The sequence below is a fragment of the Morus notabilis genome, unplaced genomic scaffold, assembly GCF_000414095.1.
Source record: "Morus notabilis unplaced genomic scaffold, ASM41409v2 Scaffold1077, whole genome shotgun sequence".
Classification (NCBI taxonomy): domain Eukaryota; kingdom Viridiplantae; phylum Streptophyta; class Magnoliopsida; order Rosales; family Moraceae; genus Morus; species Morus notabilis.
Genome location: NW_010362194.1, coordinates 51735 through 75238, shown reverse-complemented (window position 1 = coordinate 75238; position 23504 = coordinate 51735). Strand labels below are relative to the sequence as shown.

The 23504-nt window shown below is 34.7% G+C and overlaps 3 protein-coding genes across 3 annotated transcripts; 2 read left to right on the top strand and 1 right to left on the bottom strand.

Annotated features, from left to right (window-relative positions):
• Window positions 1-3810: 3810 nt before the first annotated feature.
• Window positions 3811-8360, bottom strand: LOC21385774 (probable chlorophyll(ide) b reductase NYC1, chloroplastic). The gene is made up of 10 exons (XM_010101287.2): window positions 7824-8360; window positions 7155-7233; window positions 6926-7061; window positions 6619-6693; window positions 6303-6498; window positions 5782-5850; window positions 5124-5263; window positions 4852-4974; window positions 4472-4664; window positions 3811-4321 (listed from the first exon to the last, which is right to left on the bottom strand). The coding sequence occupies exons 1-10, from the start codon at window positions 8172-8174 to the stop codon at window positions 4136-4138; spliced, it is 1548 nt and encodes a 515-aa protein (XP_010099589.1). The 5' UTR covers window positions 8175-8360; the 3' UTR covers window positions 3811-4135.
• Window positions 8361-13181: 4821 nt separating this feature from the next.
• On the top strand, window positions 13182-16704 carry LOC21385773 (protein CbbX). The gene is made up of 7 exons (XM_010101286.2): window positions 13182-13512; window positions 14456-14566; window positions 14683-14781; window positions 14886-14996; window positions 15084-15387; window positions 15618-15757; window positions 15856-16704. The coding sequence occupies exons 1-7, from the start codon at window positions 13369-13371 to the stop codon at window positions 16390-16392; spliced, it is 1446 nt and encodes a 481-aa protein (XP_010099588.1). The 5' UTR covers window positions 13182-13368; the 3' UTR covers window positions 16393-16704.
• Window positions 16705-17881: 1177 nt separating this feature from the next.
• LOC21385772 lies at window positions 17882-21983 on the top strand. The gene is made up of 5 exons (XM_024167666.1): window positions 17882-18401; window positions 18498-18535; window positions 20079-20349; window positions 20729-21015; window positions 21432-21983. Exons 1-5 carry the CDS (start codon window positions 18036-18038, stop codon window positions 21868-21870), a joined length of 1401 nt encoding a protein of 466 aa, XP_024023434.1. The 5' UTR covers window positions 17882-18035; the 3' UTR covers window positions 21871-21983.
• The last annotated feature ends 1521 nt before the right edge of the window (window positions 21984-23504 follow it).

The window sequence follows — 23504 nt, the reverse complement described above, 5'->3', positions numbered from 1 at the left end:
TAATTAGGACATTATAAGAGAAAACGACATGAAACACTTTACAACTAAATTAAGGGTATGTTTAGTTCGCTGATTCGAGTTGAGATGTGACTTTATGTGAGAATTTTTTATTATAGTAAAAAAATTAAATGTGACTGTTTCTGAGAACTTTTTACTGTAGTAAAACTCAAATTTTAAACTCTAATCGGTGAAATAAACTGAGCCTAAGGATCAATAAAATTTCTTATGTGTATCCAAATCCACTGTATCTTATGGTCGAAAAAAACTTTTTTTTTTTCCCAGAACATAATTCGATAGTATGTAAAAGTGCTACAAACACCAATTTACACAACTTTTACTATAGAAAACACGACAACGGCCGGTAACTGCGGGTTCTATCCACAAACTCGAATAAAACGCTTAATAAAAAGTGATGTGTGAGTATAAAAGGCCAAAAGTGCCACATCATTATTTTCTTTACGAACATATCACTGCTTTTATACACAAAACTATCACAACCTCTTGTAAATTAGGAAAGTGAACGAATATGGTACAACTATGATTAAAATCATATACTAAATCAAAATCTTATGTCTACCAATTGATAATTACATTACTGCATCTTCAATCTACACTTGATAGTAGTCATGAAAGTCTAGTATATTTCATACTTATAAGCTACTCGTTTTTATCTCTTAATATTACGGCATTTCTTTAGATAAAGATCTCGTTTTTTACTCTTTTCGGATGCCATGGCCGCCTGCCTGGTGGTGGGCGGCTCCTCGGACGCCTAAATTTGATATAAATCCATTAAAAAAACATGAACATGAGAGAGAGACCTCCAAGCTAGAAGATGCATATTATTAGGATTTTCCAAAACAGGAACCGTGAGTCAAGATTAGGTAATCCAAATTGATCTCATTCTAAAATTTAAAATACTTTTCATATATTGTAGTAGCTTTGGCTGTTACTCTAAGTAAAGACCACAACCAGCTAGAAATCAACATATGACCAAACCACAAGATTTTGACGTGTTTCCTATAATTTACGTTGCCATGCCGACTTGTATATAAATATCTTAAACCAAAATGGCGAAACAACGTCTTGAACTGAAGCACTTAAATCAAGTAATCCCTACATCTTGTCATAAAAATCCAAGACCATTTTTTTTTCTTTGTTTTCCTGTTTTGATGTTATATAAAGCTTTTATCACTAACAATGAATATGGCATGTCTAGCCGGTGAGTTGTTTCCTAGTAGGACTAAACCAAGTAATACAATAGAATAATAAGAAAAACAAAATAGGAAGAAAAAAAATAAGTATTACTGAGTTTTGAGAGATATAATTGGAAGTCTATAAACTATATTCAATTTCCTCAGGCGGCTTCTTAAACTAATTAGGGATCAGCCATTGGTCAAGGAGATCATGGTCTGCAATGGCTTCGCCGGCCGGCGATTATGTCTTGTCTCATTCGGAACCATGGACAAATGGACATACCTTGCATACATATTGTCAAGCATATTGTTTTGTAGGGACAAATTTTTGGCCACATGAGGATAAACAATTCATGTCCCACCTGAAAAATACATAGTATCTAGGTCTTAAAGTTATGATATTATAAGAAACTTCCTTTGAGATCCCCAATTTGATGTTCCCTACAATGAAAGGTATTAAACCATTTTCTCTGGCTCTTTTCTTGAGGCATAATTTGCGGAGAAACAACTCCTAATTTAAGCTTAATGTCAAAATTTTAATGGAATCTCCAATGCACGTCAATCTCAAAGACTGACTTCCATTTGGAGTGAGCAATTTTGGGCACGCGTATATACAAATCAGAATAGTGGTAGTTTTGCGACGGTGACTTAATAATCAAATGTCCCGTTAATTTCACCGATTTGAGTTTAAAATTCGAGTTTTGTTACAGTAAAAAGCTCTCAGAAACAATTACATTTAACTTTTTTACTACAGTAAAAAGCTCTCACATAAAATCACATCTCAACTCGAATCAGCGAATTAAACGGGCCCAAAAACTAACCTCCATATTGAAAATTGGAAATTGGATATTACTATTTATTATTATTATTATTATTACTATTGTCGCATAAATAATTATCACAAATTATTATTACGATTAGCAAAATAAATTATAGTGCATCTTGAAAATCTGAAGCCATAGTGCAAAACATAAAAATAAAATAAAATAAAAAATAAAAACTAACGCTATTTATGAAGTATTTTCTTAGTAATATATATAAAAAAAATTTATCATTGTGAGAAATTGCGTGAAAGGGTTATCAAAGTTTTTGATTAACATTGCTTTGATGAAGAAATTAATTGGCTAAAAAGGTCAGAAGAAAGAAGCAACTTGCTGGCAACTTATGCTTCTAGAAACCGTGGTGAAGGGTGGTCATGGTGAGCTGTGGGGAGGCGCGTTCAAGCCTGTAAGGCAGCAAGCATAGTTTGGAGTCTTTGGACCAAAAACAACAAATATTTTGAATTGACCAATGCCGTACTTGCAATTCACTCCCCCACCATCCCCGGAAATAAAAGGAAAACTCAAGTTTATTTTGTTCAGGCAATTATAAGGAGAATTTAAAAGAAAAAAAAAGAAATTTCTTCTTTTTTTTCCTTTTTAAATGAAAAAAATGAAACATTTTGCTAGGTAGCTTGCGCCGACGCCAATAACTATTAGATCAAACAACATGAAATACGATGCGGTGAACTTAAATTTAAGAAGACGTGAGTTCAATTCTGTATTGTATAAAATGTAAACCTTTTTCTACTATGAAAAAAGAATACGGCTTAACATAGTTCGAATTTGAATTTGAGTAATGACAAAAATTCAAACTGAATCCCAACACTGCTTGTACTTTATTGAATATACAATAGATATACTTATCACCTTCATGTACGTAAAACACAAACCAAAAGAAACAATACAACTAGTTTTAAGCAATGAGCATTACATGCCGTGAGTTTTGGACAAACAATAAGGGTGCGTTTGGAGTAAGGATCCGTGTCATAATTCGGATCATAATTCGTGATTTGTTATAATATTTTTTTTCATAAAAAACACATGTAAATCGAGAATAATTCTGAATTTATGAACTAAACGTCCCCTAAAAGTTGTCACACGTGGGCTGTAGTAGTTCAATTTGTGACGATGTTAATGTGTCTGTTTATACAATTATTGCACGTCTTAACTCATAATCTGTTGTTCAGAATTGTTGAAACAAACACTAATAGCCTAACCTCCACATTCATGCCGATTATCATCAAAGACATCTCATGAGAAGTAGCAAAAAGAAAAACGACATCTCATGAGACATGGTCCCACTGTTTCATCCCTTGTCGTGTGGCCTATGCCCAAGATTTTTTTTTTTTTTTTTTTTTTTGGGCTTTCTATGAAAAAATAAAATAAAATCCTTTTCATGGGTAGGCAAAGGAGCCGTGGGGACTCCACATGCTAGTTGGTATTATTTCATGTCTTCTCTTCTCATAATTAGTGCCATGACATTCGCTTTCTCTGACTAAAAGGCATATATTCAGCTGTATACAGCTATGCCACTTTTTATTATTTAATTTGCAACAAATGAATTGCAACTGCCGTTATAACGGTCAACTATTTGGAATGTTTAAATGGGTAGTCGTAGATTCTGTATTTTTAATTTTTGGAAGCAATGGAACACTAATGAAACGACAAAATTTTATTTATTTTTTTATTCACCTCCAACTTATCCAACCTACTCATTCGATTTTCAAATCTTGTGGTCATAAATTATGATACAATTCTTGTTTGGCTCTCCAGAAAATCCAGAAAAGACAAAAGGATAAGAAACTGAAATTGGATTTCACTACAAATCAATCAAGTCTTTACATGTTATAAGCATCTATAAGGAACATCTTTCAATGATGACATAAATAATGTATTAGTGCTTTTCTGTGTACAGAGCCCACAAAGCTTATAAATGGGTAAAGTCAAAACATATAGATTGGTGATTAAAAGCAATAAGCACTGTGGGTTTTAGTTGACCGAAGGATGCAGGGTGAAAAAACTGCATTTGTTTCACACTATTCTGTTGCTTAAGCCTCAAGTCATTCCATTTAACCAATAATTTTCCCAGTGCTTCATGGTTTTGATGGCGCGAAAACTCCTTTAAGTGCCAGGGTAGTTGCTGCTGGTGCTAGAAAGTATTATGAAGGCACACACAACAGAGAGCGAGAAGACGGACAACCAAGTGTTCTCCGTGTACATCTCCATTGCGTCTGTGAAGGAGAAGCGAGTGCGGTTTTCAGCCCAGTTGCGGATCCGGTCTGCCTCCGCCGCATATAATGCCCTTCCCTACAATGTATGACTCAAACAGTTAGTTATCATATGAAAATAGGACCTAGCCTTAAAGAGGAAGAGGAGCATTAGACTAGAACCGTAGACATAGACGTGCAACACATTTGCTATGATAAGGATCTTAGACTTCATAAGTAACAAAATCACCTGTTCATCAAACCAGCGTCCTCGTCGCAGCCATGCAGTAACTAAAGCAATTAAGATTCTAGGCGGGGTCAAGTAGTTGATTGCCTTCCCACTTCCCCTTACAACTCGCATGCGTGGAACTAAACTTCTAGCAACCGTTTCAGGAAGTTCGCAGATGATGTTGAACATTCGCTTATTTTGTATGGTTGAACCACTACAGAAGGTCAATTTATCAGCTTTTAGCATGATCATAGAACAGTACACAAGCATTTCCACCGAAAACAAAGTGATCAGATATTTAAAAAACAATTTGAATGAAACCAAACGGTTAACTTAACAGAGCGATATAAGTGAATCCGAGTAAATTATGGAATATAGATACAAGGATGCATCTAACATACCTCAGGAGCAGATCTGTAAGAACCATGCCTGGAGATGCTGTGTGGACCCCTACTTTTGATCGCTTTGACTCCTTAAGAAGTGACGCTTGGAGCTGCCTAAGCCCACATTTTGTTGAACCATATCTGCATGGAAAAGAGAAAAACCAGCAAAAGTAATCATATCATTATCGCTCATCAAAAATAAGAATTACAAATTCTTTTTTGTTAAGTTGATATCTTCAGTGGGCTCCAGGAGCGGAAAGCTATTTTACATCACAACAAAGGGAACTTACACAGCTGTCAAAGGTGTACTCGATCCCCCAGAACCGGCCCCGTCCATGTTAAATATGTGCCCTCCCTTAGCTTGGTTTCTCATTACACGCGTTGCTTCACGCGTGCAGAGTAGGGAGCCAACCAGGTTTGTCGAGACAATCTAACACAAAAGCAAAAGTTAAATCAGTTGAACCATTTCGAGGAGATTCTATTTGATATGAAGCCTTGGGAAAAACTTCCCTGTTAACATTTCTTTTTTTTTTTGGGTCCAAACACACACAGAAAGAAGAAGATAGAGGAAGTGGGAATGACTATATGGTTATAAGCTAATATTGATACTAGTACTAAACAAAGCAGCAGCAAGTAAGAATCAGAGTCTATCCCTGGTTGTGTAATTAATTCCCGTTTGGTTTATAGATTTGAACAAAAATTCAAATTTTTGTAAGAGAAAACATTGCAGCAAAAAGGTTTGAATCGGGGTTCAAACTACAAACCGAACGGCACATAAATTTCTTCCACTATAATTGCAAAACTTTACAGCATTTTGGCAAGACTGGCACTGTTGGTTCTTGCGTAAGTTACAAAAAAGATAGGGGAGGAGGGAAAGCTGTTCAGGGAGGAAAAAAAAAAAGCCACTACAAAACTTAACAACTCAAATAAAGAGCCAGTCATCAATACCTGTGTAATGTCTTCATCAGTAAACTGAAGCAAGGGTCTAAATCCTTTGTTTGTGCCGGCATTGTTTATCTGTCCAATGGTATAATTAAATCATAGAAAATATCAGGATCAGCAGAAATTTTTTGCGATTTGCAGGAAAGGTAGAAACAATAAGTGAGCAATTTTGATGCTGAAAAATTTGAAAACAAATTAGATAGAACTCAATTCATCATCATAGCAGAAGTGGATGTCATCAACTCTATTCATCAGCTTCTAAACAAGTACAACTAAACGTTTACGTGAGAACACAGAGAAACGTTATTAACGAAAAACACTAGAGTACGAAGCAAAATGTTATTTTCTTTCCCTTGAAATTTGGTACAAATAAACACTATTCTCAAAGAAATTGAAACTAGAATAGATATAGAATGAGATATACGGAACATGAAGTTTGAAACAGCCAGTGAAAATCTCAACAAATATCTAGAGAGATAACAACGAGATACTAATGACAATTAACAAGTATTACGGCAGACGCTCACCCAAATATCAATAGAACCAAGTTCGCCGACAGCGAAATTCGCCAATCTCTGTACATCATCAGGATTACAAACATCACATGCTATGCCGATAACTTTTGCCCGGCCCAGGTTTGTTTTGGATGAGCTACCAGCGGCGATTATACCCTCCTTCAAGTTTTCCTCTAGCTCCCTGACAGTTGTTTGCACAGACTCGGGGCTGCCTTCACATAATTTCATCATTTGATTAGAAAAGTAATACATGTATAACAAACAAAAGCATGAAACTATGGACTGAAAAGGTTTAAAATAAAACATTTAACATTTGTGAGAAAACAACCTGCGAGAAGCAACAACCACGCGATCTCCAGAGAGAAGAAATTCACGAGCAAGTGCTTTGCCAAGTCCCCTAGTACTGCACAAGCCAATCAAAACAAGCAACAACATTTGGATTACCACATTAGATATCTCTAGCGACATACTTGAAATGCTTTTTCATGTGAACATTTTTGTAGAAACGAAATTTCAAGCACACTGAATTGGATAATCAAGCATAAAATCACACAAGTTTTTAGCTATCAACACTGAAAACAGGAAATAAACATTTCCATGGATGCTCATCGACAATAAATATAAAGAGACAGTACCTTCCGGTTACGACAACGTTACGCGGACCGGCACGGCAGTGTTCCTCTAAAACCATGTTAGCACCTATCATAGTCCCAATAATAATCCCTCCAAGCCAGCTATACCAGATTAAGGTATTCAACTGGTTGTCTCCGCCTTTACGAAATTCAGTCATCAATCAAAGCATCAACAGGGGATCATTCGTAAATAATTTCTAGAAATGTACTTAAAGTTGTACGTTTGCTTTACCTGACAACTGAAATCCAACTCCTAGTATAACTCCAGTACTCATCATTGTCACAATATATCTTCCAATTTGGATGGCAATCTGGTCGTTTTTTTAGGAGACGGAAGAGGTAAGTTGAATTTAAAGATAATACTATTCTCTCAATTGGAAATTCCTAATTTACAAGTAGTAAAATGTTTGTCGGCAATCAAAATCCTTATTAACAAGACTATCATAACATATCTAGATTAGGTTCCTGATATATGGTGGGGAACTGCACTAGTAAAAAAAATAATAAATAAACAAAATCTAATATGCAGATTTTCCTCCAAGCTCTAAACTTTGTAACTAAAACATATGAACAAAAATAATTAAGATCAGAAATTTAAAAAAAAAAAAAAAGAACCAATTAAGCTGAAAGCATGTAAAAACCACGACAAGGATATAATCTCAACTACTTCATCCAGAATTTCTCAATAATCAAAGAGATGAGCTGATTAAGAACTGAAGCTGCTTAATGAATTGTTACACTGCTAAAAATAGTCAAAGAGTTACATAATCCAAGTAAGCAAATTTGAAAAAAAAAATTATTATTATTACTAATAAAACTCACTTAAACATGTAATTAATAATTGAAAACTCAAAAAAATAATAATAAATAATAAAAAAATTAAAAAAAAAAAAAACCTCACCGAGGAAAACACTTCCTCTAACTTGGCCACAGCCTTACTATACTCATCATCATTCCTCGGACCAAAGCCAAAACCTCTTGTAACTGCGTACTTCAAACAACTCCAAAACCCACTTCCTTTTCTCAATTTTAAAGTTTCTTTTTCCTTCACTTTCCCGGACTTTCTCGCACTTTCCATCTCTTTCTCTCCCAACTGATCCTCCTCACTCCTATAAGCCCGGCACCCTTTCAACCGGACCCCATAACGAAAGCCCGGTCCGATGAGGATTCTTGGACCGGGTCTGAGCTGATCCTTGAAGCTGAACCGGTCTAAGCCATGTGGGCATATGTGAAGCCTAGTAACTGCGGCCATAGTTAGGAGTAGACGACAGAGAATAAACTCTAACTAAAGGAAAAGGTTCATCAAAGTGGCTCCAAATTTCTTGGGAGTTCTGTTACTTTTGTACATTGAAATTCTGGTTTCTCTTTTTTCATTTCGATATTGCATTATTGTTTAGGTGACAATGATATAGAAATATCCGAGTGAGGAGGAAGAGATTCGGAGGAGATCTAGGTGGGCGGAGGACTGTGATGACCACACGTTAAAGCAACCTCATCTGCTTTCGATTAGTGCCACGTGGCGTTGTGGGTCTGTGTCCTCGTGTCGCCTTTTGATTTGGTGAGTTTGGCACGGAAGTGGAAGAGGAAGAGGAAGATGACGATTGACGCATGTCGCTTCTACTCATCGTTAACTTAGAACCATCAGTTGGAAGACTGATCTTAAATTAGTCCAAAATAGAGTCTAAATTGAGAGGGAAAAAAATAAAAATACCTCTGGAGAGAGTGAAAAGTATTATTTATGTTAATTTATTAAAATAATAAATAATTATCATTTAATTAATAAAAAGAAAATAAAAAAGTTACAACCATACTTAATTATTTATAATATTTTTCTCAAATTTTAAAATCACTCCACTCGGGCGGCACCTTAAATGTCTAAATCGCACCCGGCGGGCCATAAAAGAGGATAGGCAATGCTTACCCGACCTGAGTGAGGGAAAAGTTGGCGCAATCTAGTCGGGTCAAAAAAATGAGCTTCAAACCCGCCTGTTTGTCCGATCCGAACTTACAGTTTTAGTATAAAATTATTATATGTAATTTGTAAATTTGAGCAAAAATTGACATTTTTATGAGCAAAAAATAAATAAAAAAATTTAAATTATGATTCGAATTTGTGAAACAAACAACGCATAAATTATTAGTCTTGGATAAGATGCGGATGAAACGAGGCTCTTCTTGTTATCATTCATAACAAAAATGGTCAAGGATTATAATAAGCTTAAATGATTAATTAAGGAAATGAATTATAAAATGACAAGGCATGGTTTTAATATTTGGAGAAGAAATAGAACACCAAAATTGAATATGCTATTTTAATTCAATGAAAATTGCTTATTGTTTCTAACATTTTTCAGAGGGTATAAATCATATTAACTTCTAATATCACAATTTCAAATTCCACTCATTTTCCACGTGTTACTGTTTATCTTTATCTCTATCCTTCTTTTTTTTTTCTCTCTTGCTTCGAATCCTTTTCTTTTCCAAAACCAAAGAGATCGTAAACGTTTAGTTTATGGATTAAAATCATGTGATTAGAATCATTTTTGATTTACGTGTATTTTAAATAATGGTTTGAATTCTTCAACTAAATGTCCCCGAAAGTTTTGTTTTGTACGGACTCCACAATATGAAGTCAATACACTACCATCAGATAAAGCTTGTGGGATTGAGGAGTCACCAATTTTCCATGATACATCGAACAGAATCAACTTAACTCATTCCGGAACAATAATTTAAGGGGAAATTTTTTTTTCCGGTTGAATACTATATTGAGTTTTGGGTCCAAACAATGAGTAATATTGATATTAATTCATTGTAAGCATAATAAGAATGTGAAAATTCCAAACCAATGGGAATAACGTGATGTCCCAGGTCCGTTTAGTACGCTGATTTGAATTTTTAATTTGAGTTAAAATATAACTTTATATGATAATTTTTTACTGTAATAAAAAAAATTAAATATAATTATTTTTGAGAACTTTTTTCTATAATAAAATTTGAATTTTGAATTTATTGAAATGGACGGGCCTAATAATTAATAATAGGGTCCAATTGCAATCCAGCAAAGTGTAATGCATTATTTGGACGGTGAACAGCTTTTGTCAGCTCATAGCCAAAAACATGTGTGTTTTTCTTTTCTTTTATTTACTTACTTCGACAATTGATAATTGATTGTTCTAAACGACATTAGACAACTTTCTCCAACTCCTAATAAAAATGAATTCAAGAAAGGAATGCTGGCACAGTTTGGGGTTTGGATGCATAATCAAACATTAATTCGGATCATTCATTGAAGCTGAAGAAAATCGCCAAACTTGATAGAAATTAAGGCTGATTTTTTGAACAAAGCAGAAAAGTACATTGACAATCGAATTAATCATCTTTCTATCATTACAAAGGCAAAATCCGTTTTTCAGGTTGATATTACATTTAGGGCTATTCATATAAACCCGTAAAACTTGCAGGCCCAACCCCTTATACCCTAACCTAACTTAAAAAAATGTAATTTTTAGTATTATTTTTTTTTTCAGCTCATTCAATGTCTGTCCTGAAGTTTGGGGGTGAGGTGTGGGTTTAGCCTATAATGTCCCGCACACTCCAACCTAACCCGTACTCTAACTTGTCTCCTCTAATATTTAACCATAAGTAGGCAACTCATTTCTACTCTCTAGTTTCTGCATGTTTGAATTAATCCTCTATGTTTACTTTATGTTAAGACTAATTTATGAGTGTAGACTAATTTATATTTGTTTTATGTTTGATGTTGGATGGACTACTTTGCTTCATGTTTGATGTTGGATTGAACTTTGAATTTCTATCTGTTTGAATGTTGAAGTTATTATTTCTATTTGATGATAAACTTTGAATGTTGGATTGAACTTTGAGTCTTTGAGTTTTTTAATGTTGAAACCGACCCCCCCCCAACCCACCCCGCACCACCTTAACCCAACTCAAACATCAATGGGTTATGAAATTTTTTTAACATCATTAGAGCAAAATATGTGCAACTCACACCTTTTGAGGCGGGAGAAGAAAAATCCTTATCCTACACCAATCACATTTCGCCCAAACGTTTTACACCTTTTTTTTTTGTCTTTAACATTGATGCGAGGGTGGAAAAGAGAGGGGAATAATGTCACGTGTCAAGTTAGCATTGGCAGTTATTTTCATTAGAATCCACTTGTCGGCTTAAGATTAGCTTTTATTTTTAGTTTAACATGTGTCAAATATCATTAGTTGAAAGAAACGAACTCACGTAGAACACGCCACACGGAATCAAGCGAGGATGGAATGTCCAGTAGCCAGGCCACATGTCGCACTATCGTTGGCTCAGCAGGTCATGGTGGGTACACTGATGCGAGTACATGTAACGCCTAATCCGACGGCCTAAAATCATTTTAGATTTATTATTATTGTTATTATTGTTATTCGTTTATTTTGAATTGATTTGTTGTTCAATTTTATTCATGTTAATATTATTTTACACTAGATTTTTAATAATATTTGGATATAAATAATTTAAATAAATCATATAAAAATACACTAAAATAAAATAAGAATCGCACCAAATTAAATAAAAATCAAAATTAAACAAGAAAAAAAAACTCATCCTTTCTTTTTGGTTTTGTTTTCCTTGTCCTCCATTCTGTTTTATTTATCTCTTTTAACCATTCTTTTTTGTTTTTTCTTACTAATTCACTCTTTTTCAATCGTTTTTGCCTAATATTATACAAAGGAAATATTTTAAAAAATTAAATATAAATAATGCTATTTATTTTTCTACAAAAACCAGCAATTATGCGCGCGGTTTAAACTAGTATTTTTTATAATTACTCTAATTTTCTTTGGTAAATTTGAAAAAATTATACAGAGCACTTTTTTCTTAAAAGAAAAGGAACATCTCTCTATCTGCCTTTATTTAACACGAATTTAGTGTCATAATGTTAATTTTTTAGAACCACCAACTTAATATTGTTCGATCAGAAACAATAACAAGGAGGCACGCATGTGTGTTTGACGTAGGGAAATCCAAATGGCAGTTGGCTCCAGCTAAGCCATGATCCAACGGAAAGTGGCGGGTGCTTAAAATAAACACGCACCAAAACAATCTAATTTCATACAAAATTTTAGGGTGTGTTCGGCAGCCTTAAAAACTTAAAAAAATACAACTCGAATTTTAACTTTATTTAAGTTCATGTTCTTTTAAGTTTGAACTTGAGTTTGAACTCGAGTTTAAATTCGAGTTTGAGATTAAAATTCGAGTTCGAGATTAAAACTCGAGTTCAAGTTTTTCCTTCAACTTGAGTTCAGAAACTCGACTCAAATTAATGAACAATATTTTTTTATTTTTAAAAATGCTATAACTTTTTCGTTTTAATCCTGATTGAGATGATTTTTTTTTCTATGCGTTGACAACGAAAAGATGAATAAAATCCCACCCATATACCCTATTAAAATTTTTCATCACCATTGAGTTTTTATTAAAATACTATCTAAATACAAATTTAAGTTTTGACTCACTCAAACACAAACTCAAAAAGATTCTTATCTCAAACCATAACTCAAATGTACATAACCAAATACAAACTCAAGTTATAAAATTTAACTCAAGAACTACATTCAAGTCACACTCTAAAAGAACAGGCCCTTAAATCTTTATAGCATGGCCCTTAACTTTTTGCAATTTGTAATCTGGTCTCTAATTTTGTTGTTGTTGTTTACAATTGGCTCCCTAACATTACAAATTCATTACAATTAAGGTCCAATTAAAAATGGTGTTAAAGAGTTAATCTCACTCGTGTCTCTAAATTTTAGAGTTATTTTCATTCTTTCCTTTAAATATTTAAAATATTCACATTGCTCTTTAAATTTTAAATGAACCTCATCTTTATAAGTATTTATGTTAAAATCAACTAAAAAAAAGGAAATTAAATATGGTCATGTATTTTTTATCCATTTTTTTAATAAAAATTTAAACAAAAACACCACATTATTTTTTTCTATATGTTTTTAAAATTCCAATAAAAAAGTTAAGAAAAATGATTTAAAATTTAAATGATAAATTTAGAGCTTTTAAAATTTAAAGGACAAACTAAAAATATACCTAACGTTCACCGCACATAATAATAATCCTAAATAAAAGATATTATACATTACACGTGATTTATTTTTTTAATCGAGAGGAGACTTATTACATGGAATGCGTTATTTATAGAGAGAGAGAGAGTCTGAGAGTGTGTGTGTGTGTGCGCGTGTTAGATTCGGACGCAACGCCAGAGTCGGACGCGGAGGAGGGGCGGGGGGAGTGAGTCCATTCCATTTCTCTTTCTTTTTCTCATCGCCTAAATTCCTTCCCAGAAAATCTCTCTTCTCTTCTCTTTCTTTCTTTCTTTCGTTTTCTCTGGATTTCCGACGATCGATCCAGATTCTGGCGAGAGAGCGCAGAGATGCAGAGGTCTCGCGATCAGATTCACCGCTCAAGATCTGCCAAACCCGCCACAATCCATTCATACGCCCACTCCGGCGATCTTCTCGGTTTTCAGAGGCTTCTTCGCGAAAATCCCTCTCTTCTCAACGAGAGAAATCCTGTTGTATGATCTCCTTCATCTGGATTTTCCGATTTCTCGTTATGCGATTCCATCTCTTGTCGAATTTATTTGTTTGGTTTTGGATGACTAGGTTTTGTCGGAGTTGGATTTTGTAATCTGTGCGAATTAGGTTATTTGGTCATATGTTTTGTCCAATTTGTGGTTAGAATTATATCAGGAAAATTTGCAATCGCTTTGTGTAAAGAAAGGAGTTTTTTTTTTTTTCCCCCTCCTTTCACCACATCAATTGGCGGGAATGAAGAATCTAATGTGCTGACTTTAGTGAATTAGCTAGAGACTAGTATTGTAGTTACTAGAGTTAATAAATTTAAGCTAACTTTGTTCTAATGATTGCTAGAGAGTGGTTTATGTCTTCATATTCCTCAATTTATAATTTGAAAAGGTGGCATGGAAGATGGCTTGGTCCAATGCTATAGAGCAGGATTATATAATGCTGAAATGACTATGTAATATGCGAAAATGCAATACGGTGAATTGGAATTTTCGGTATAGGTTGCTCATTCTTTGTGAGCGGACGAGATTATACACAGAGAGCTACTTTGTTAAACAGCTGATAAGTTGATAAGATGGTTTGGTCATGTCATTTGGGAAACTGAATTTGTCAACAATGTAGCAATTATCCACATATCACTTTCTTGTTTTAACTTTTAACTTTCTGTCCCTCGATTTATGTTCCTGCTAACAATGACATGTAGACATGAAACCGTCCAACAATTTACTTTGTTATTGAGTTGGCCTTTACTATTTATGCTCCAGTAAGAAACTTATCCACATAAACAAAAGAAAATAAAATCAACGTTAAATGCCAAGACTGTTGTTTATCATAGCTTTTGAACCTAAAACCAAAAACACAGCTTTTATTTCTTGATCTGCAGATCTTTATTGTTTGTTTGTTTCCCGACTTATGCTCGTACTTAAAATGCAGATGGTACAAACCCCTCTCCATGTGTCTGCTGGTAACAACAGGGCCGATATAGTTAAATTTCTTCTTGAGTTTCCAGGGCCGGAGAAGGTTGAGTTGGAAGCCAAGAACATGGTTCGTCTTTTTTCCCACTTGTGAGAATGTGTACTAACTGAACTTTATTTATTGGACTTCTAGCTATTTGTATTGAACTTTTCTTTACTGGGTGTCTGTATAATTGAACTTTGCAGTACGGAGAAACTCCTTTGCACATGGCAGCAAAGAATGGATGCAATGATGCTGCACGTTTACTTCTTGCTCATGGTGCTTTTATTGAAGCCAAAGCTAATGTACTTTTTCTTATCACGTGACTATCTACTTATGATTCAGTTTCAAGTTTTTGACATGGATGTGAGCGGTGCCAGTTTATGAATTTCTATTTCTGTCCATGCAGAATGGGATGACACCGCTACACCTTGCTGTCTGGTATTCACTTCGTTCGGAAGATTTCTCAACTGTCAAGACATTGCTAGAGTACAATGCTGATTGCTGTGCTGAGGACAATGTATAGTTGGTTGCATTTATTTGCATATACTGATTTACTAGGATATTACTGAGTAAATGCTAATAGTTGACATAGCTGTAATTGTAGGAGGGAAAGACACCTATAAACCATCTGTCAAAAGGCCCTGGTAGTGAAAAGTTGAGGGAGCTATTAGTCTGTCACCTTGAAGAGCAGAGAAAGAGAAGAGCAATTGAAGCATGCAGTGAAACTCAAGCTAAGATGGATGAACTTGAAAATGAGTTATCAAACATAGTGGGCTTGAATGACCTCAAGATACAATTACGAAGATGGGCAAGGGGAATGCTTTTGGATGAGAGGCGTAGGGCTCTTGGCCTAAAAGTTGGCACCCGAAGACCACCTCATATGGCTTTCCTTGGTAACCCCGGAACAGGTACAAATGTTGATATTTCCCATTTTCTATACAGAATACCATCCTTTCTAGAAGATAAATTTCTATAATAAAAAATCTTGGTGTTGTGTGATGGTGGCGAAAAAGTAACTGAAAAAAGAACACGTTCATTTGTATACCAATTATAAATGTGAATATAGCCTTTCTTGTCATGTAACATTCTCATTTGGTTGGCTAGAAAAACTGGGGTTTAATCATTGTGAAATCAACAGGTAAAACCATGGTCGCCCGTGTTCTTGGAAAATTACTCCACATGGTGGGAATTCTACCTACTGACAAGGTAACAGAAGTACAACGGACTGATTTGGTTGGCGAATTTGTTGGTCATACTGGACCGAAGACTAGGAGGAAGGTACAGCATTCTGCCTTTTTTTATGGTCATTGTTTATCAATCTAGAACTAAATAGTAAACTTGACTTGACTGTGATTATTTTTGCCAACGCTGCACAGATAAAGGACGCTGAGGGAGGAATTCTATTTGTGGATGAAGCATATCGATTGATACCCATGCAGAAGGCAGATGATAAGGACTATGGTTTGGAAGCATTAGAAGAGATCATGTCTGTTATGGACAGCAGAAAAATAGTGGTCATATTTGCTGGGTATAGTGAACCAATGAAACGTGTAATTGCTTCAAATGAAGGCTTCTGCAGAAGGGTGACCAAGTTTTTCCACTTCAATGACTTCAATTCGGAAGAATTAGCGACTATTCTCCATCTTAAGATGAATAACCAAGCAGAGGATAGCTTATTGTACGGGTTTAAGTTGCATGCTTCCTGCACTGTGGAAGCTGTTGCAGGATTGATACAGAGAGAAACAACCGAAAAGCAGCGTATGGAGATGAATGGAGGTTTAGTAGACCCAATCCTAGTAAATGCCAGAGAAAACTTGGACCTGAGGCTCAACTTTGACTGCATTGACACTGAAGAACTACGTACAATCACCTTAGAGGATTTAGAAGCAGGAATTCAGCTTTTATCCCAATGAGATCGATTCCAGCTTAAGTTAAGTCTTAAAGGAAAAAGAGTTTATTCTTTTCACAGCCTGACAGAAGTCTCATTCAAATTAAACAGAAGCAATTCTTTCCACAGGCCTCTCTTCTGATGCGATCCACATGATCGCGTGGTCTTGCTGCGGATGATTCAGAAGCTGAGATGCTGCGGTCTTGATAACATGAAGGACTAATTCTTGTCATTCATCATTTTATATGCTGTAGATGTTTCTGCTTTTCCTCATTGTATTCATTGTTTTTTACTGCCTCCTTTTCAGCATCAATAAATGTGGTTTTTTGAGTAGTTCTATTCATCTTGTTTCTTTTTTGCTACGTATTCATCTTGTATTTTGGAACCGAATAGTTGCATTTATATGGCAATTAGATTATTAGATACTACATCAACGTGATTTTGCATGGTTTCCAAAGGTTGCGTGAAAGTGGGTATGAACTATGAACTCTTTCATGCCGTTTCTTTGGACTGCAAGCTAGTTTAGTTTATATATATATATATATATTGTTTTTGGTTAGAAAAAGAAGAATTGCACTTGGTTTAGTTGGTTGATGGCCATCAGTGTTTGTCCACATGCGGAAATTTGCAATTTGTTGCGTCTTGATTATGCTTCGAAATTCTGATATTTCAGTTCAAAATCTTTTGACTGCATCATCTGTAGTGATTAGAGAAATATTTGAACCATTCCGTGTTTTTGCTCAATGAAGAAAACATCTCAAAATTAGAGCACATGGCTCTCTGAAAGAGGTTAAGAAATTGGGATCTTTCTTCTTATTGGATCGAGTTTTTGACAATTCAGTATTAGATTGGCTGTCAGAACATTTTAATTGGGAGTTGATAAGTTGATTGGTGAAAATCATTCACAAATTCAAGAATTCTGAAACGGAACACAAAGTGTTATATTACGAAATGGAAGAAATAAATCGAAAAACAAATAAAACTTAAGTAAAACTCGAATTTTAAACTCAAATTGGTGAAACGAACGGAACAATAAACGTTCTTTTTGTTTTGTTGGAAATAAATATCTCCATCAAACTCATTGCATAAAAGCAACAGTGTTTTCAGTGCTAATTATAGACCTCGTTCATTTCACCAATTAAATTTTCACTTTCAGTTTTGCTTAGCTCGAGTTGAAAACTCGAATGGACGAACTGAATGCGGCTATAATTAAAGGCATCGTTCATTTTACCGATTTGAGTTTTAAATTTTAATTTTACTACAGTTAAAAATTATAATAAAAAATTATATTTAATTTTTTTCTATTACAATTAAAAATTTTCATATAAAATTATATTTTAATTTAAATTGAAAACTCGACGAGGTCAAAATAAATATCTCATCATTTTCATTCATTTGCTACTTTGCGTGCAAGCCATAAAAAGAAAAAGAAACCCCACAAAGAAAGAAAGAAAAAAAAAAGCCGTATCCAAATTTAGAGAAAAATAAATAAATAAAAAGAACCAAAAAAAAAAAAAATCCTTTAACAAAAGAATAAAAAACGTAATGAGGGCAGAGAGTTAACCGAAACAATCAGAAAAAAGAGGTTGTGGTGTCTGGGGGTCTTCAAATCTTGGGTGGAGAAACCCAGTGGTTTTATCCAAAAACAAAAAACGAATTTGAAGAAGAATGGTCTCAACTTCTTCACTATCAATTCTGTATTCCACCACCACATCTTCATTTCCTTCCACTTCCAACAGTTTCTCTGATAATAATATCCATTCCACTCCCAAATCCTTGGAATCTTCCAGAAGAATCCTCAGATATCAGAAGCCTCTCTACTCATCCTCCTCGAAGGTCCGCGCGTCGTCTGCAGCTCAATCTCCTCCTTCTTCTCTCGAGGATGGCTCGGCCGAGCAGTTTCTGCGGAGCAATTCCATTGCGGATTTCATGAGGTTCAAGCAAGGCGTCCATGGCGGAAATGGCGAATTACAGACCGCCGTTGTTAGCTACAGAAAGAGGTTCCCTTGGGCTCTCTTACAGCCTTTTCGTCAGGTATTTGATCTTTCTGTATTTGGCTTCGTTGTTGTTGTTTTTTTTTTTTTTGGTCTTTTTGAATGATGGGTTTTGTTTCTTAATTGGGTTTTGCAGGTGGATTTGGTTTCGACGATTCACATCGCGGATAAAGAGTATGTTTAACTCTTCACTCCATTTTATGATGAGTTAGTTAATGTTTGGGTAGTAGTTTGAGAGATATATAGGTTTAAATGTCAAATTCTAGATAAAGTTTTTACTTCAAAAATTTGGTGGTGGACAATTAAAGAATGCTAACGAAACTTCACTTGCATATGAATGAGATAAGAATTAAGGCACGTTAAGTAATTGACCAATGTATTAGCTTTAAAGCGGTTAAGGAGAAGATGAATGATACTGACTTTTCTCTGGAAGCATGTAAATCAAAGAGGCAAAATAGAAAACTATAATAGCAAAATATACGAATTTCAAAGGATATGAAGGAAACGCATCTCACAAAATAGTAATCGAAGGGATATCGAATAGTCGCCATCTAATGATAAACAACAAGAGCTACAGAGATAGAATCATCAATCAATAAAATTCTTTACAGAGATACTATGTGTATCTAAGGGTTATACATTGTATTTTCTCTGAAGAAAATTTAGTCCATAGTCTTATTTGTCAGGTAACAAGTAAATTGTGAAAGAAACCTATTTACTTGCCATGCATTTTCAATAATGTTGTCAGCCCCAGCACTACTATCATGTGAGAATACTAGATTAGACAGAGACTCCATCTTTTCACATAAAAAACACTCGACGACCGAGGCTTTGGATCACCACATAAGTAAACCACTCTACCTCATTGAAAACCAATCCCATAATTGGAAGGAAATTCAAGTAAGCATGCAATAGATCCAAAGGAACTAAGAGAAAATTTAGGAAGTTCATTATGCAACTTTATGGATAAGTTTTCAACTAAGATTTTGAGCAATTGGATTTGTTGGAATGGAGAACGATGGCTCATCAGCAATAAGCTCGGGAAAAGATTGAGTCTAAACAACTCTGTCATTTGTCTCGTCGGTCGTTGTTACTTTCATCCTTCTCAATAAGATTTATGATCATGGGACCCATAGTTAGGGCTTGGCTCATCTTGGCAGGAATCAAAGTAATTTTTTCCCCTATGTCTAGAGACATATTTATTCCCTACTATATGAATATCATATGAATATCTCAACTTATTATCATCAGCCCAAGGTCATTCTAACAAAATATGACTAAACATTTAATTTAATAGGACGTTACAATAAATACAATTACAAACGTCTAAATTGAAAATGAAAAACTAACACTACTCCTAAAATAACATAAATTCTAATTCTAAAATAAATCCCTAAGAAAAAACTAGGTGTTTTTAAAGAGAGCAGAACATCCCTCTAAGCGTAGGGCGTATGTAAAGACTAAAAATTGAAGAAGGCATTGGAAAACTAAATAAAACTTGCGGAAGGTAAAACTATAATATTTGATGTTGTTATCGAAACTTATCTTGAGGGGATGAGTTACAGTATCTTCTTGAGTTCTCCCTAGGAATTCCTTTGTTGATGATTATGACTTCTGCCTGTGATGAAAACTTGATGAATCTTCCCTCCCTCTATTTTTGCCATAGCTTGATTGTTCCGTATGATAGTGGGTTGAATAACTTCGTATGTGGTATCAGGTACTTTAAGACCCTCCAAGAGGAACTTGAGTCCTATGATTGTGTTCTTTATGAAATGGTGGCCAGCAGGGAGAGTTTAGAGAATAGAAGAAACCCCGCTGCCACAAAGAAGCTGAAAAGTTCACGCTCACGGGGGTTTAACATTCTTGGATGCATTCAGCGACAGATGGCTAGAATTTTGATGCTCGATTTTCAACTAGACTGTCTAGATTACCAGGGAGAGAATTGGTACCATGCCGATCTAGATTTTGAGACCTTCAAGCTGTTGCAGGTTAGATTCTCTCTGCTTGCCTCTTTCTAAGTTACTAACATAGTGTGGAGTATGAAGGGGTATGCTTGTTAACGAGCTAGGTGATATAGATAGCCTTTCCTCGTAATTTTATTTTTCTGTTTGAGTAGTCACATTACTTCCCTGTGTTCTATGAACAGGGTTGCTTTTATATTCCAACTGCAAAAGTAGTTTTCCCAAATATTCTCTCTTACTATGGTGTTTCTGACAATGTTAACGGACGAAGGTTCTTCCTTTCTAGTGAAGGGTTCTAAAGATATGGGATATGACAAACTTCTAGAGATACTCCTCTTTCATTATTTGTGTTAGATTACACTGCGGTACTAATTACTATCCAATAATATTCAATCATATCTTTCAGATGGAAAAAGGTGAAAGCTTTTTCACCTTTGCAAGAGATATGACCCTTAAATCCACAAAAGCTATGATTCAACCTGCTTCAATTCGAGAAGACCTTGGTCCTTGGAGATCCAAGCTTCTGTGGGCCTCGCGGGTGCTTCCAATGCCGCTAGTTGGTCTTCTCATTATTGGAGGTGTTTGTGCTGATGTCGGAAGCCAGTCATCAGAGTTCCCAGAGCTGGAAGCCTTGTCTAGGCTAGATTTTGGTGCTGCAATGAAAGTATTCCTAGCAAAAAGACTGACTTCTGAGTGAGTAACTATAATAAACTTCTCCTTTTCCCTGCAAGTTCTATGAGTTCTATGTTATTAGCTTCAGTTTATTTGACTTCTATGGCATCCCAAAGCTATGGGAAAACTCATTCTTTGGTTATGGAAAAACCATGAATTGAATTCATTTATCCATCTCCAACATTGCAATTAGTATGGCTGGAAGAAAATAAGGAGAATTAGGTAAGGTTTTACTCGCTGCAAATCTTGCTTTATACATAAGGAGAATTAGTTAAGGTTTTACTCGCTGCAAATCTTGCTTTATACATAAGGAGAATTAGTTAAGGTTTTACTCGCTGCAAATCTTGCTTTATACATAAGGAGAATTAGTTAAGGTTTTACTCGCTGCAAATCTTGCTTTATACCATCAGCTGATGCAGAGGTATTTTCTGCTGAAGCTTTACGCAGGTGACGGCTGATGTAGAAGAGGGGTCGGTCATTATCGGCGAGAGAAACAAGGCTGCGATTGAGGCACTTCAAAGGGCATTTGACGAGGGCCACAACAGGATTGCCATACTCTATGGGGGTGGCCACATGCCGGACTTGGGAAGGCGGCTAAGAGAGGAGTTCGACCTGGTCCCTTCTCGTGTACGGTGGATAACAGCATGGTCGATACGAAACAAAGATTTAAAGAGCAGTTCCCTTCCATTTCTGAAGACAATGGCTAAAATTTCAGGTTGGCCATTGAACCGGTACCAGACACTGGCATTGCTCATATTCTCCTCAGTACTTGCATTGGATCTCTGGTTCTGGGAGATCTTTTGTGGCACTGCAGTTGACTGGATCTCTCAATTTGCTTCGGATTTTGTTCATTTTATTGATAATGCACAGATCTAAAGATAATTCCCAATTGGTAGATAATCTTGAAATTTATCCACGATGGAGCCAATCTGTATATACCTTTGTAAATACATTAAACGTCTGCCAATATAAACTAGTGAATCATTTTATATTTTAATTCCTATATGCAATATCTTTTTTAACCCTTTTTATATGCTGAATTAGTGAGTTATAATTAGGGAAATAGGCCAATATGAAAAGCTTAAGAAAGTATATAGGTCATTTTTTAGTTATAGAAATTAATAGACTATAACTTGTCAAGTTATGATTCATAACCTGATAAGTTATGGATAAACTTGTCAAGTTATGGTTTATAACCAGATAAGTTATGGACAATAACTTATCAAGTTATGGTTCATAACCAGACAAGTTATGGACGAAAATAGTAATTTGGCCTATTTATTAACTTATATAAACTATTAGCCTATTAATTTTAATTTATCTTAAGTCTTAGCCTATTTTTCTCTTTCTCCCTTATAATTACGCTCCCAGAAGGCCCAATACAATAAACAAAGGCCGTGTTTGGAATTGATCCCGTTTTTGCTTTTCACGTTTTTTAAGAAAAAAAATGAAAACATTTTTAAAACGGCTTTTTGCATAATAAAGACAAAAAACGTAAATGAAAACGATTTTTTAGTTAGCGTAAAATGAGAAAGAAATGAAAAATGACTTTTAGTCGTTTTTCATTTTCTTCTCTCTTGAGCAGAGCAAAAGAGACAGACATTAATGAGTTTTTTATATTACAAATACTCTCTTGATAAAATTACCAAACACATTTATTTTTATTTTTATATAAAAAATAAAATTATTTTAGAACAAATTTTAAACAGTTCAAAGTGTTTAGATTTGTAGATTCCATCCGCACAATAAACACAAATATAAACAGAGTACTGTGCTCAGAATTCAAGAAAATACCTTAACCATCCTCTTATCTTTATTCTTTAGTCAAAATACAACGTTTGCACCTGAACTTATCATAGGAACTAACACCCCCGCACGTTGGAAAAACAAAAAAAGAAGGAAGATTAATTGCATTCTGCACTCTGAATTATTAGTGTTTGACAATTTGGAGCACAAATTTTTCTTTTTTTAATGTGTTAAAAGGTGAAAAAAAAAAAGAAAAAAGTCACAAGAAGGTGAAATAGTACACAAGCCTTATGCTGTTAGGTGGTTCTAACGGCTTTTAACACCTTGAACACAACAATCATGTGTTATATATTGTGGTCAGCATAACTGGTTTCGGTGATAAATAAAATTGTTGGTGTGAGAATAATTAGGTAGGGACTCAACTATGCTCTACTCATTTGGTTTTTCCTAATAGTCACAATAATGTATTTTTTTTTATTTTTTAGTATATTTTTTTAATTATTTTTATTAGATATATAATGTATGAATTGTCTCATTCCTGATTTTGACTTTCAATTCATTTTATCAATAACTTTTTCCTTAAAATTTTATCAATAACTTTTTTCCTTAAAGTTTTATCATGAATAACTTAGACCTTCTAGATCTGGTCTAGGATAGCTTTGAACTTAAGAAAATAAAATAAATATCAATATTATATTTCTAATTCTACATTTTTTTTTTGGCTGAAAATTTATAATTCTACACGTTGCGTGTGTAAGAACAGT